General features: G+C 42.4%; 1 protein-coding gene and 1 long non-coding RNA gene across 2 annotated transcripts in view; both read right to left on the bottom strand.

Moving 5' to 3' along the window:
- Nucleotides 1–1,368: 1,368 nt before the first annotated feature.
- Nucleotides 1,369–12,462, bottom strand: part of LOC135385423 (membrane metallo-endopeptidase-like 1) — a 214,863-nt gene continuing 203,769 nt past the window's right edge. Inside the window, exons 19-20 of the mRNA XM_064614730.1 lie at nucleotides 8,800–8,876; nucleotides 1,369–1,526 (exon numbers count right to left, since the gene is read on the bottom strand). Of these exons, the coding sequence (XP_064470800.1) occupies nucleotides 1,427–1,526; nucleotides 8,800–8,876 (177 nt within the window). The 3' untranslated portion in view covers nucleotides 1,369–1,426. The remainder of the gene's footprint in view (nucleotides 1,527–8,799; nucleotides 8,877–12,462) is intronic.
- On the bottom strand, nucleotides 8,895–12,039 carry LOC135378599 (uncharacterized). Its single transcript, XR_010418493.1, has 3 exons — nucleotides 11,996–12,039; nucleotides 10,495–10,610; nucleotides 8,895–9,602 (listed from the first exon to the last, which is right to left on the bottom strand). It is a non-coding gene; the product is annotated as an uncharacterized LOC135378599 (long non-coding RNA).

Raw genomic sequence — 12,462 nt, 5'->3', positions numbered from 1 at the left:
GCCATACTCAGCCTGAAGTCTTCTGTGAATTTGAGATGACTTTACGCCTTCATTCACGATAAACTTCATGACAATTTGCTGTTCGATGTGCACGCTCACGTCGTTGTCGGCCATCTTGTCCAGTACGTGTCTTGTGTTTTGCACAAACTTTTGACCACCACGTGGTGAACGCGGAGGCCTGTCGCATGTGAAAATGACGGAAAAGAAGTAGCGCGAGCCATTTATACACTCAGGAGAGAGAAAGTCCCGGTTTCACTTGAACACCCCTCGTATATACTTTTTAAAGTCAAGGCACGTTTTAGAAGATCGTGTTAACTTCAGCACTTGAATTGTACATTTCTGTACAGCGAAGACCTTAGAAACTAAAGATTTTGGTGACCACATATGTCGCAGCACTGGAGCATTTGTGAAATAATTTTACCTTATATTATTTCTTTACTAAAGCTTTACTAAAGCTTTTGGTGACCACATATGTCGCAGCACTGGAGCATTTGTGAAATAATTTTACCTTATATTATTTCTTTACTAAAGCTTTACTAAAGCTTTTGGTGACCACATATGTCGCAGCACTGGAGCATTTGTGAAATAATTTTACCTTATGTTATTCCTTTACAGTACATTTCAACAATGGACATATATGCCCCCATCGGTTCATCTCATATGTGTCTAGATTGTCTCCAAAGGCATTTATGCAGGATGTGAAAAACACCTTATGGCTTTGGACGTACCCTATGGCCTCATATGGGATTAAACATGTGTTTTACTTGAGATACTGATCTGTATCAAATTCTGTATTGCTTCAGGCAGGTCCTACATCGCCTGATACAGGATGTATGTTACCTTACGCATGGCACCATATTGGCCCCATAGATCAAGGCACGGGACTCAAGACATCATCGTGTGGCCTTATACAGGTCTTTTTCTTTGTCTACAATTAACCAGCTGTTAGACATAAAAAATTAGACGTCTACCATGCTTAAGAAATTATACGTGTACTGTACGTCAAAAAGTAGACGTTTACTGTGCAACGTCTAAGCGATGTCTAGTAGATGACTTGTTGTAGACATCTAAATAACGCATAGACTGTTAGATGTCTAAAAGACATCTATATGTTGTCTTAACTCCAATGTTTCGCCCTAGACACGGTTACACGTCTATTATCCCACCATGCGCTTCCTGGGTTACTTTGGTCTCAGGTACGTGTTAAGATTCACGACAATTTCGAAGAATTTGCCACTCGTTCTACAAATGCGAGGTTTAACGGCGATTGACTGTGGGTGACTTGCGCGTGTTCACCAGCATCATAAGTATGCGTGATCATCTAGTGCTCTCTGAAGACTAGTATTCCTACAAAGGAGAGATGCAAAATAAGGTTCACATGTTGGTTTTATTATCCAAGATATGGCGTGCCTATTGGCACATATTTCTACCACAGTAGGCATTTGTGCTTCTGAACCATTGGCGAATTAGCATCGCATTGAAACGCATCCGCGAACTCCTTCATATTTGCAAGTGGAGGGTTCACCCTGGAAAGAAAGGGAAGGATTACGGATAACTCTGGCATTGATAGAGGAGTGATTTTACTATCATAAAAGCAAAAACAGACGTACACACAAAACAGGAACATGTCATTCTTTTAAAGTTCTATTTCACAATTCCGAACCACATATAGCAGGACCTGCGCCCATGTTATGGGTTCTGCATGGCAAATGCTACGTCTACTATATATACACTCATACCCTACCATGCAGTTGAGCCTGGGAAAAGGTCGTGAGAGAATATCTCCCGGTTGCAGGTCGGAGATGGAAAGCGAAAGACGTCACAGTGCCCAGCAAACCACCAATGTCCCACAAATCTCCAGCAGATATATCGTCATGAATATTTGGATATCCACTGGAGTTTCGTGTGGACCCAAGTCGCATCCAGTGGATATCCACAGGAGTAGCGCTTTCACCCTTTTATTTGGTCTCCTGGTGGTTCATTTAACGAATTTCAGGGATATCAGGATATGTGCTGGATATATTAGCACCCTAGCATTTTAGTGTTTATTCACTTATTATAAGATATATCAAGACGCATTAATGGTCATTCCATATTATTACTAGGTTTGCAGCATGCGGCAGTACAAGATCCATTGCAAAATCTATTACAGTGCAGCAACACTGTGTAACCAGTATATAAATGGCGTACCCCACCAGGCCGCCTCACTTGGGCGCTGGGGCGGAGGAGGAGAACCCTGGGAGGAACCCTGGAAGGAGGGAACTCTGTGAAGCATATACTGAAATACAAATTTTCTGGGGGCACGTTCGTTAAGTATAGTGGGGCGTAAAACTTTCGTAACGGTGACGAAGGCTGATGCGTTTTTGCAATTCCTGTGCATCGGCATCGAGTCAAAGTATACCGAACAACATTATTCCTGACATCCTTGGCTGTCAAATACTGTGTTTTTAATTCAAGTTATCGTCTCGAATGTGATTTCCTGCTCAGTAGAGCTGTAAAGAAAATACGTTCACTCTGTCGCTTGAAGAACGCTACGTAAATACGTTGCACTGATAGCAGCACGCGAACGTTCTTATTTGTTCACTCTATATCTCACGCTCACAGTTTGCTCGCTCCCAGTACTATCGAAACATTTGACTCAGAGAAAAATCTATACCTTTAGATCGCCTGCTCAATAACTTAGCCCTTCTTAGGTATTATTTTACACACCCCTTACAGGTATAAAAAAATAGTCCTCAACAAAGGGCTATATCCCATACCTTTAGGGGTACAGCTCTTTACCCTATGAGGGTCTGCATGAGTACCATCATTGTATTAAATCACACCTAGGCCTAGGCATTTGAATAGGAGGGAACTAGAAAAATCACCTTTGGATGGAAGAAAACTTTTTTGACACACACACACATAGTACAAACACACGCAAACGCATACGGTTGTGAAGTAGAAATCGAAACTCGTGCACATTACACCCCATGTAAAAAAGAAAAAATATATGGCGTTAAAACTAAAGAAAATTCTCAAGGAGCAAGATCGCTCTGTGCAGTCATCAAGTGTGCATCGCGCTGTATTGTGTGTATCGAGATCTAAGAAAAGACCTTCCCGGAGCAGCACTGCAAGCAGTGCTGCCCCGACGACCTTTTTATCGGCCGCATTCAAAGACACGGCCCACCCGGGGGCGGACCGCGTTATCAAAGGGCCCCTGTCCGGTATATGAGGGACCGGCTCCCATTTGCCCCCATCCACCGCTTACGCGGATTTGAAGGGAGACCAGAGCATATCCAAGCAGTCATCAAGTGTACATCGCGATATATTCTGTGCATCGAGAGATAGACATTTACAGAGCAACAAATACCGATGTACCGGTGCGACTTGACAAATTGTGGAGCAGCCTTCGTCTGGTACGCAACCCTAAGGGTGAGGACATCTAGATTCAACATTCCAGAAATAACGTGTTTCTTAATTAAATATCATGTTAACTTAGCTGATACTGTCTCAAGAAAAAATAATAATGATGTGATACAACACATTGCGGAAGTAAAGGTATAAAAAAAAAACAAGGATCTAAGCAGCCTCATCTATACCGTGAAAGGCATAGCCTGATTATCTATTCCTTGTACCGGACATAAACGCGTGGTGACGAGGTATAAATATGGTACGTTGGCCCTCCTTTATATCTCTTTCATACCCTTGAGAAGGGTTTGAGGTATAAATAGGAACTTTGTACATCTTCTATACCCTCCAAAGGTATATATCTGAAGCAGAAGGTATAAAAGAGGTATAAGAGCACATTATTACACCTTATCTATAGAGTTTGTTTAACAGTGTTCTACTAAATTGACAGAACAAGATATCATAAACGTCCCACACATCCGTATGTCTCATGACTACATCATGACTACATCATGACTATCCGTATGACTGCATCGTATTGCACGTCTCTGAGACGTGCAATTAGTGATCACATCCTGGTTTCTTGGATACTCTACAAACGGGACTTGCAAACTGCTTTATCCAAATATCCAGAGCGCGATATTCTGTAGATGTACCTGGGACATCTGTTGTTTACTGTGTAAAATCACAACGCAAATGTGGCTCTGGGATATCCTATGTATATATCATAGATGTTCGGATATTCAGGACGTTCGCGACCATGCAGGTATGTTGCAGCACACTAGAATATTTACGCCCATTTAGGTGTTGAAGGGGTGTATCTTGCAATTTACACCTTACAGTCAAAAGCAGAACACCTATCCAGGTGCAAAGATGGTGTACTGTACAGCTTACACCCAACATTCAAAATAGCAACACCTATCTTGATGTAAAAATTGTGTACAGGCTGAGACAAAAGTTTGGGAAACGCACGAGCGGCGTCAACCCTCTGCGGAGCGACATCCTGCGAAACAGGGACGTCCACTTGATCAGAGGGGGTCGGTGGCTGTTATCACTTGCGATAAGGCTGCTTTCCATGCACATTCGAGGCCAATGTCAGCCCCCCCCCCCCCCCATCCACCCCTGAGTGAAAGTTCCCATTTCCGGTTTGCATTTCCATTTGACACTGCTCGCACGTTTTTCACCGAACCTGTACACCACTACTCATTCATTTATGAAATTTGTTTGCCCTAGGTCCTTACAGAGTGTAATTAGGGTAACGACAGCGAACTTCTCGCTTAAAATGGAAATAAATGAAGTATCATTATAACTGTAAAAGTTCATGCTAAGAACAGAAGAAAACAAAGAAACAGTACTCAAAAAAAGAAAAATGCATTCAGTTTTCAGCATTCCTGTAAGCTGTCCATTGCAGTTTCTCAAATTCATTACAATGTTACAAGACTCCATACAGGGCCGCTTGCGCACAATGAAAGGAGTGAGTCATACAGCTCACTAATAATGTTACTGCGTGTGGAGCTGAAATAAAAAATGTGAAGCAATAGCATACCAGTAGTGACACATTTTATTATGGCAATGGATCGCCCTTTAACGTGCATATTAATACGTATCAATATGAACATATCCCAGCCGACTGCTGCGTTTAACTTTTAGCTAATGCAAAGTGATTTTTGATGAGAAAATGACCCATGCTTCCCGTACAAGCTGTGTCTAGTCAGACACTCTCAGTGTGATGTCTAGACAGAAAGTATCTGTTTAAACTTTGTGTCCATGCCTGAATAGTCAGGAATAAATTAATATATTCAAAATGCATGCCAGCATTTTACTTCTACCAGACGCATGGTTGTGGGTCCTCTAGTGGATGCACGCATAATGGTAGCCTGCTATGTAACACAGCTTCCTCTGATGGCTCTTGACTGTACCCACCCTTGCAGTTGAAGCACAGATAACCATCGGTCCATGCATCTACAGGGTGTAATTTCTTACACCCCACTGCTTTTACACAAGGACTGGTGTAAGTTATCAAACACCAACTTTACGCCACAAGGGGTGTAAAAATATTTCAATTTACACCCTTCTAAATGGTGTAGATTCTTACACCCTACTGACTTTACACCGAATTTGGTGTGAGTTATCAAACTCCAACTTTACACTCAAAAAGATGTGATATGTTTTAGTGTGAGGGATATTAATGGTTTGCTGGGTGGTTGCAAAAGCACGGAAGTGAACAGATCAGTGTTAATCTTTCCAAAATTACGCCGCTTTCTAGCATTCCCTAGTAAAAAAAAGAAAATGAAAGAACAGGTTGGATCCAGCTAGAATTTACAGGCTTGATTATTGGACTAGAGCCAGAGTGGATCCAGGATGGATCCAGTCTTGACTTTGAGTGGATCCAGCCCGGAAACAGGCTTGACCTTGGGTGGAAACACGATGGTTCCACAATGGACGCAGGCTGGAAGAAGGCTGGCTATGCGGCCTGTTTCCAGCAGGAATTTTGTGTCCTTATGTATCGTGGTTGATTCCACAGGAATCCCACGTTCCAAGACCGAAGGCTACATCAGATCACGACCTACGGCATCAGACTGACGTTGAAGCAACTGATTCAAGAAAAACCAGACACACTTGTGTCGAAGATGTTCGTGTTCAAGATAAATTGGTGCACGTGGAAGCACAAAAAGTTGAACTATGCTAACAAATTAACAAGTGACAAAGAGCAATAAATTGAAAGATTTAGTGTAAGAATGTGAGACACTCTTGCTGAAAATGAAGGCACTGTCTGATGCAAACGCGTCTAACAGCAAGAGAGTGATATGTTAAAAAAGACAGATAAAACAATGAAAGCACCCCTCCTCTGTTTCATTAATTTCTGATTCACACTAACACCCCACAACAGGTATGACAACAGATATGCTACAAATATTCAGTGCACATGGTGCAACAGTATGACAACACTGTGAGAAAATAATGTGATATCACACAACTTGATGCAAAGTCTGATACATGCATGTGCGAAATCACAAATTTCACTTATCGATCGGTCTTTCTTGTTCAACTGTCCGACAAAGTGAGTCCGTCCCGTGGACGATGACAACAACAGCTACCATCGCGATACCAGCTACCAGCGATTCAACAGCTACCATCGCCACGCACAAAAGAAAAACATTCCTTATGGCCATCTCTTGAGACTAAAACGAATCTGCTCTGATCATGACGATTTCTCCAGACAAACTCGCGAGATGTCTGACTATTTTTTAAAACGGGGCTACCCACAGTCGCTAATTTCCGACGCTCTTGAAAAGGCTAAAGGGAGAGACAGAAATTCCCTTCTTAGACCAGCCGCAAAGCCTGAATCCTCCAACATAGGTTTTGCTACTCAGTATTCCAAAGCCCTCAGCAACTGCAAATCAATTCTAAATCGCCATATTAATGTCCTACACACAGATAGTAAATTAAAAGATGTGTTCCCCCACGCACCTTCTGTCACATTTCGGTGTCAGCGCAACATACGTAACTTGCTTGTTTGTCCTAATGTACAGAAACAATCTCCAGGATGTGGCCCTTGCAGCAGAGTCAGATGCCGAACTTGTAAATTTATTTTTCCGTCCACATCAGTCCATAGCTATGCCGGCAATTTTAATTTGAAAATAAGACAATCTTTGAACTGTAATAATTGTAATATATGTTACATGATCTTCTATGAGAAATGTGGAATTCAGTACGTTGGCGAATCTTCCAATTCTATGCGAGAAAGATTTTATGGGCACAAGGGAGATATAATTCATAAACGTCCTACCCCCTGTATCTACACACTTCAATCTTCCCAATCATGACTTTAATGCAGATCTAGAGTCCGGTTTTGTGAGTGACTCTAAACGCAAAAAGCGAAAGTCATTCTTGATTACTAAATTTAACTGTTTAGCACTTCGTGGCATTAATGTCTATAGAGGCCCACTTTACCAGATAATGGAGAAGGATACACATAATACCCCTCCAGTTAATGCTACCGTGTCTTCTACCTAATCCGTTTTCTCACACCTGTGCCTCAGCTGTATCAGTTGCACGAACTCATCTGTCTCCCGTTGTATTGTATAACAAAACCCGTTAAACCAACATCCGTTCTTTCTTTTTTTTTTTATGCTGAAACAGCTTGTTCTGCGTTGGTGTTTTGTAATTTTAGTAATTTCATCATTTGTTCACTGACACAGGATTGTATAATTAACTTTTTCCCACTGACCCTGTCTGCTATGTCACGTGATCCACTTACGTATGGACATACAGGGAAAGCAGTTACACAAACACAACCTTTCGAACGAGCTCTGTTTTTTGTCAAGTGAAGCGAGATTGTTAACTTGTCACCACAAAGCACAGTCAATAGGAGGCGCAAAGACGCTGGCGGGGAGGGGGGGGGGAGGGTGAAGACGATGTGTGGCATTTCCTGTGTTCATGGGGACACAGAGGGTGGGTAATAAATTCTGGGTTCGGGGTCCTGCCAAGTGTGCCGTCGCACGTGGAGGGATAGATAATTAACATAAAGAGGTGGGTAACTAGACATGTGTGAGACTATAGTAGCCCAGTTCTGCTGTACGTTAATTTGTATCTTCACCTGACGAAGTGCAGGTTCTGCACGAAAGCTTGTGTATACTAAAGTTTTATTTCAAAGAGTGGTTTATTCCCTGGACTTATTGTGTAATTAGTCATACAATAATCCCACAGCTTTCGTTTAAATTCTGTAAAAAGTAAAAAAAAAGTAAAAACACCGTGTATACAGGGTTTTTATTTTTCTTCATTACATAATTTGTATTAAAAAACTAGCAGAACAAAATAGATGCCGTTTTTGCAGTTGAGTTCCACGGCCTTGCTGGCATACCCTCGAAGAAAGTATGCAACTACAAGGTGACTAATTACCTAAAATTCACCAATTCCTGAAACGCAGGGGTACAGCACTCATTTCACTTCAGAGGGCCACGTCATTTGGAGCGATGGAGATGATTGGAGTAAGTGACGGGCACCGGGCCAGATAGACCGCGTTCCCGCCCAGATAAGCAACAATCGGGGAAGGTGATGCGCTTCTCAGGCGCGCTTTTTCAGTTTCGGCTGATGTGCACATCAAAATTCGAGGATGGATATCTTAACGCAGGTGCGTTTTTCAGGATTTTTTAAACGTGGAATGGCTTTCAACTAGGATGGTCTCCCATTCTGATCTACCGCTTTAGGCCTAAATCCCCTAATTGATGAATTTCAGGCAATTAGTCATCTTCCAGTTGCATTCTTTCTTCGAGGGGTTGTCAGCTTGGCCGCAGAACTCAACTGCAATAATGTCATCTATTTTTCTCTGCTGTTTTTTAATAAAAATTCCGTAACGTATAAAAATAACACCCTGTATAGTACAAGTGCAGAAAAACGGACACACACCTATACTTCTCAGGAGAATGCGGATCATTGGCCAGCTGGCTCGCGAAATGCTCCTTGGTAGTGCTTCCGCACCAAGCCTGCGATCAGAGAGATTAAAATGAGAAATACATTATTCATAATAATCAGAATCGGCTTACTAAACAGAATCAACTTAAGAACAGCACAAGTTTTTAACGTTAGCACGCTAAAAATATAAAATATTCTAGACGAGCATGCAGGGAATAAAGAATAATGTTCATGCATTCATAAATTTAAAAAAGAGGCACTGGAGTGAGTGAACTTTGAAAACCAATCAATGCAAAGTGAGGGTAACATCTCATTACGGCCAAAGTCTTATTACGGAGGAAAATCATGTGATCCCCAAGTGTATCATTACGGCCAAAGTCTCAATACGGCCGAAGGTAGTCTCATTTCGGCCGAAGATGTGTCATCACGGGCAAAAGGAAAAAGAAGCATCAATCACATTAGCAATCGCTGTGTTTTATGCTTCCCAAAGTGCGTCCGAGGCGGTGTGCCCCCACGGCTTGTGTGACAATGGTTCATGCACACAATATTGCGACAGTGTTTCATGCATCCCTCGTGAAAATGTTTTTATTGTCATACTGTGTCACACGATATTTGTATCTGTTACGCCATTTTCTCAGCATTCGAGCAACATCCTACTCGTTGGTTCTGTGAGCAAACTGTGTGTGTGTGTTCTGAAAAGTGACTCCACAAGGGAGCCCACTTGGAGCTCCAGGAGCCACATGACCTATGACCATGATCTTTTCCCCCACTGGCTGCCTTCTACAATTTACGTCCACCTGAAATAAAAAAAAGTGCATAAGGTGCAGAACAAAACGACATATGCTCTTGTTTGACGATGACCATAAGACATATGCTGTCAAGCAGACTTTTTTTTTCATACATTCAAAACTTATTCAAGAATTATGGACAACAATGACAATTACGTCATAATGATGCAGCTGCATAGCCAGGAAAATATTTCACGAGGTGTTCTATGAGGCTTTACATGGGGTGGAGCAGTCCCCCTCGTCAGTGCTTTATCCAGACCCCCCTACACCCCCAAATGTTCAGTGACATCCCCCTAACTTTTTTGTCTGTGCACCCCCTCCAGGGGGTGGCCTTGCGATTTCAGCTTCAGACACGTCTGTAATGATATGTTAAGCTGTAATGACCAGAGGCGGTCCCAAGAGGGTGCGACAGCCCCCCCCCCCCCCAACAGCATAGCCTGGTACAGTTTCCGTCTCTTTCCCTGTGATACTCTCAAGGAGAGCGACCTAAATGGGACCTAAAATGGATTACCAGTTATAGGATTTCGTGCGAGAAAAGGTTGAGCCCGTGCCCAGAACCCCTCCCCCCTCGCACCCAAATGGATAGCGGCTGGCTAAAGGCTCGCGGACGTCGCCCCCCCCCCCCAAAGTACTTCGCTTGGACCGCCCCAGGTGATGACGTAACCATAATGATGACCCCCCCACACACACACAATTTTTTCCAACACCCCTCTCATGCTTAGGATTCTGGATAAACCACTACCCCTCGTTCATTTTCGGGAGGCACTACATTAGTGCATATGCCGCTGCCCTGATGTCGCAATGTTTTAAGCGTGTGCAACTCTGCGCATTCGGAACTCCTCTAAGCTACAATATGTAAATTCAGAATCAGTATATCCGAAGGGTAAGCATCAGATGTTACCTGCGGGCTTCATGCTGAAACGTACGTGCGCAAAACACTTCCGCCGTGGTGGGCGACGTCGTTAGTGTAATCATACACGCAAGACAATTGCGGGCACATGGAGCAGTGTCAGCATCCTGAAAACGATACATTTTCTGGTTATATATGAGTAATCAAAAATATGCCTTCCCACATGTTTCGTTTTGTCGTTTGTAAGAAGCGCTAGTAAGGGAACAGCTCTTGGTTGGTCACATGCAAGTCACAACGTGAGAGGTGCCGATATTCCGATTACGCGAGCAAAAAAAGTCTGGAACCATGCACACTTCCCCATGCAACTACTTCCCCAGCATAGTGATACACGACACCCACGTATTCACGTATAATGTAATGTGAAATGATATGCAGGAATGAAAAAGATGCCGGCATACCTGTAATTCAGTGTCTCATAAGTTTGCTTCAATTTTCTGGCAGCTACCATGAAGTGCAATGCACGATTCACAAGTTTCGTTTCGCCATTCTCATTTCACATTGCTGCACATTTCGCAAGCGTCACGCAATTCCACGTGACCTCTTTTTGATCAGTGAAAATAACTCGCGTCATGGACACGTATGTTCATCTCAGCGCTGATCACGTTTTGCATGCTATAGAAGGAGGGGGGACCAATACTCTTCCTTTCGTGTTTTGATATCTATTATTTTGCTACTCTCACGCTCTTACTTCGGATGGTGTCTAGCAACGTTGGGTATCTCGTTTCTTGTGTTAGTGAGCAGTTGTAGTTCGCGAGCAGTGACGTGTTTAACTATCGATTTGTAGTGCTGTAACGTGCAAATTAGCGGACTTAAGCGGATCTTTATTTTCCGTCGTTGTCTTTCGAGCAGCGCGTGTTGTTCCAATGAAAATTGAGTTGAATGAATCGTCACAGCCCCAACGCATATCGCGCAGTGTTGACCAAGGCCGAGAACCAAGAATTCTGGTGAGTTATGCTTTCGTAGACTGTGTGGCTTAGCAGGTGTGTTATCGACACATAGTTGCATTCTCATACGAATAATTTGACTGAATCAAAACAGCCGAAGTGCTTGTAATAGATGTAGCTCGGTATGTGTTAGTAGATTTGCACTGTTTGTAGTTATGCGCGTTTAGGAACAACAAATCCATTCGCAGTTAAGACATCGATAATGCCGCACCGTACAGCAGCATTTATCATTGTGAGCCATATTCCATTTGTTAAAATTTGTCGTCATATTTGTTCAAAAACAAAAGCGCAAGTCGGCATACTTGAATTGATCTCCTCGAATTGCTTACTGCGAACATCTGCAAATGTTGCGCAGGCTTTTGCACCGTACTAAGCGCAAAAGCATATCTGATTAGAATAAATATTTCAAGAGGAAGTCATTTAAGTACATTGTTATTTATAGTTATTTTCCATTCCAGTCACGTTATGTGGCTACGCGAAGGATTCCGAAAAAGAACCACAACAACAACAACATGGCTAATAGGATGTTGCTGCCCAGGGAGTCTTACCTGAAGAGGTGAGCTGTTAAGATTACCAGTGTATCATACGGTCCTGTTGTGAAGTGAAAAATTGTGGAGTAGTGCACTTTTATAAGAAGAAACGAGAAAAGGAAAGTCATGCATGCATCATTTCATGAATTGTAATGTATCACTGTTTCATATTCACGTGTTTCCGTTAAGTGAATGAACTAATACAACTAAATTCATCTCATGGTCATGCATTGTGTTTACCTGGAATGCACATTTTTAAGGCTTGTCATTTTTTTTTGTCTAGACGAAGATTTACGTATAGCCTTGTATGAAATAATGGACACGTATCAACATGTATGCAGCTTGTGCACATTAAAACCAGCTATGTAGAGTCAAATGCTTGTTTTTTTTAATATTCTAGCCTATTCACGGTTGCTCTTTGCTTCTTGCAGGTCTACTCATTCCAGAAGCAAGAATTGTACCATTGTAAAGCAAATAAAAATAAA

This window comes from Ornithodoros turicata, chromosome 1 (genome assembly GCF_037126465.1).
Source record: "Ornithodoros turicata isolate Travis chromosome 1, ASM3712646v1, whole genome shotgun sequence".
Classification (NCBI taxonomy): Eukaryota; Metazoa; Arthropoda; class Arachnida; order Ixodida; family Argasidae; genus Ornithodoros; species Ornithodoros turicata.
This window is presented reverse-complemented; position numbering and strand designations above follow the sequence as displayed.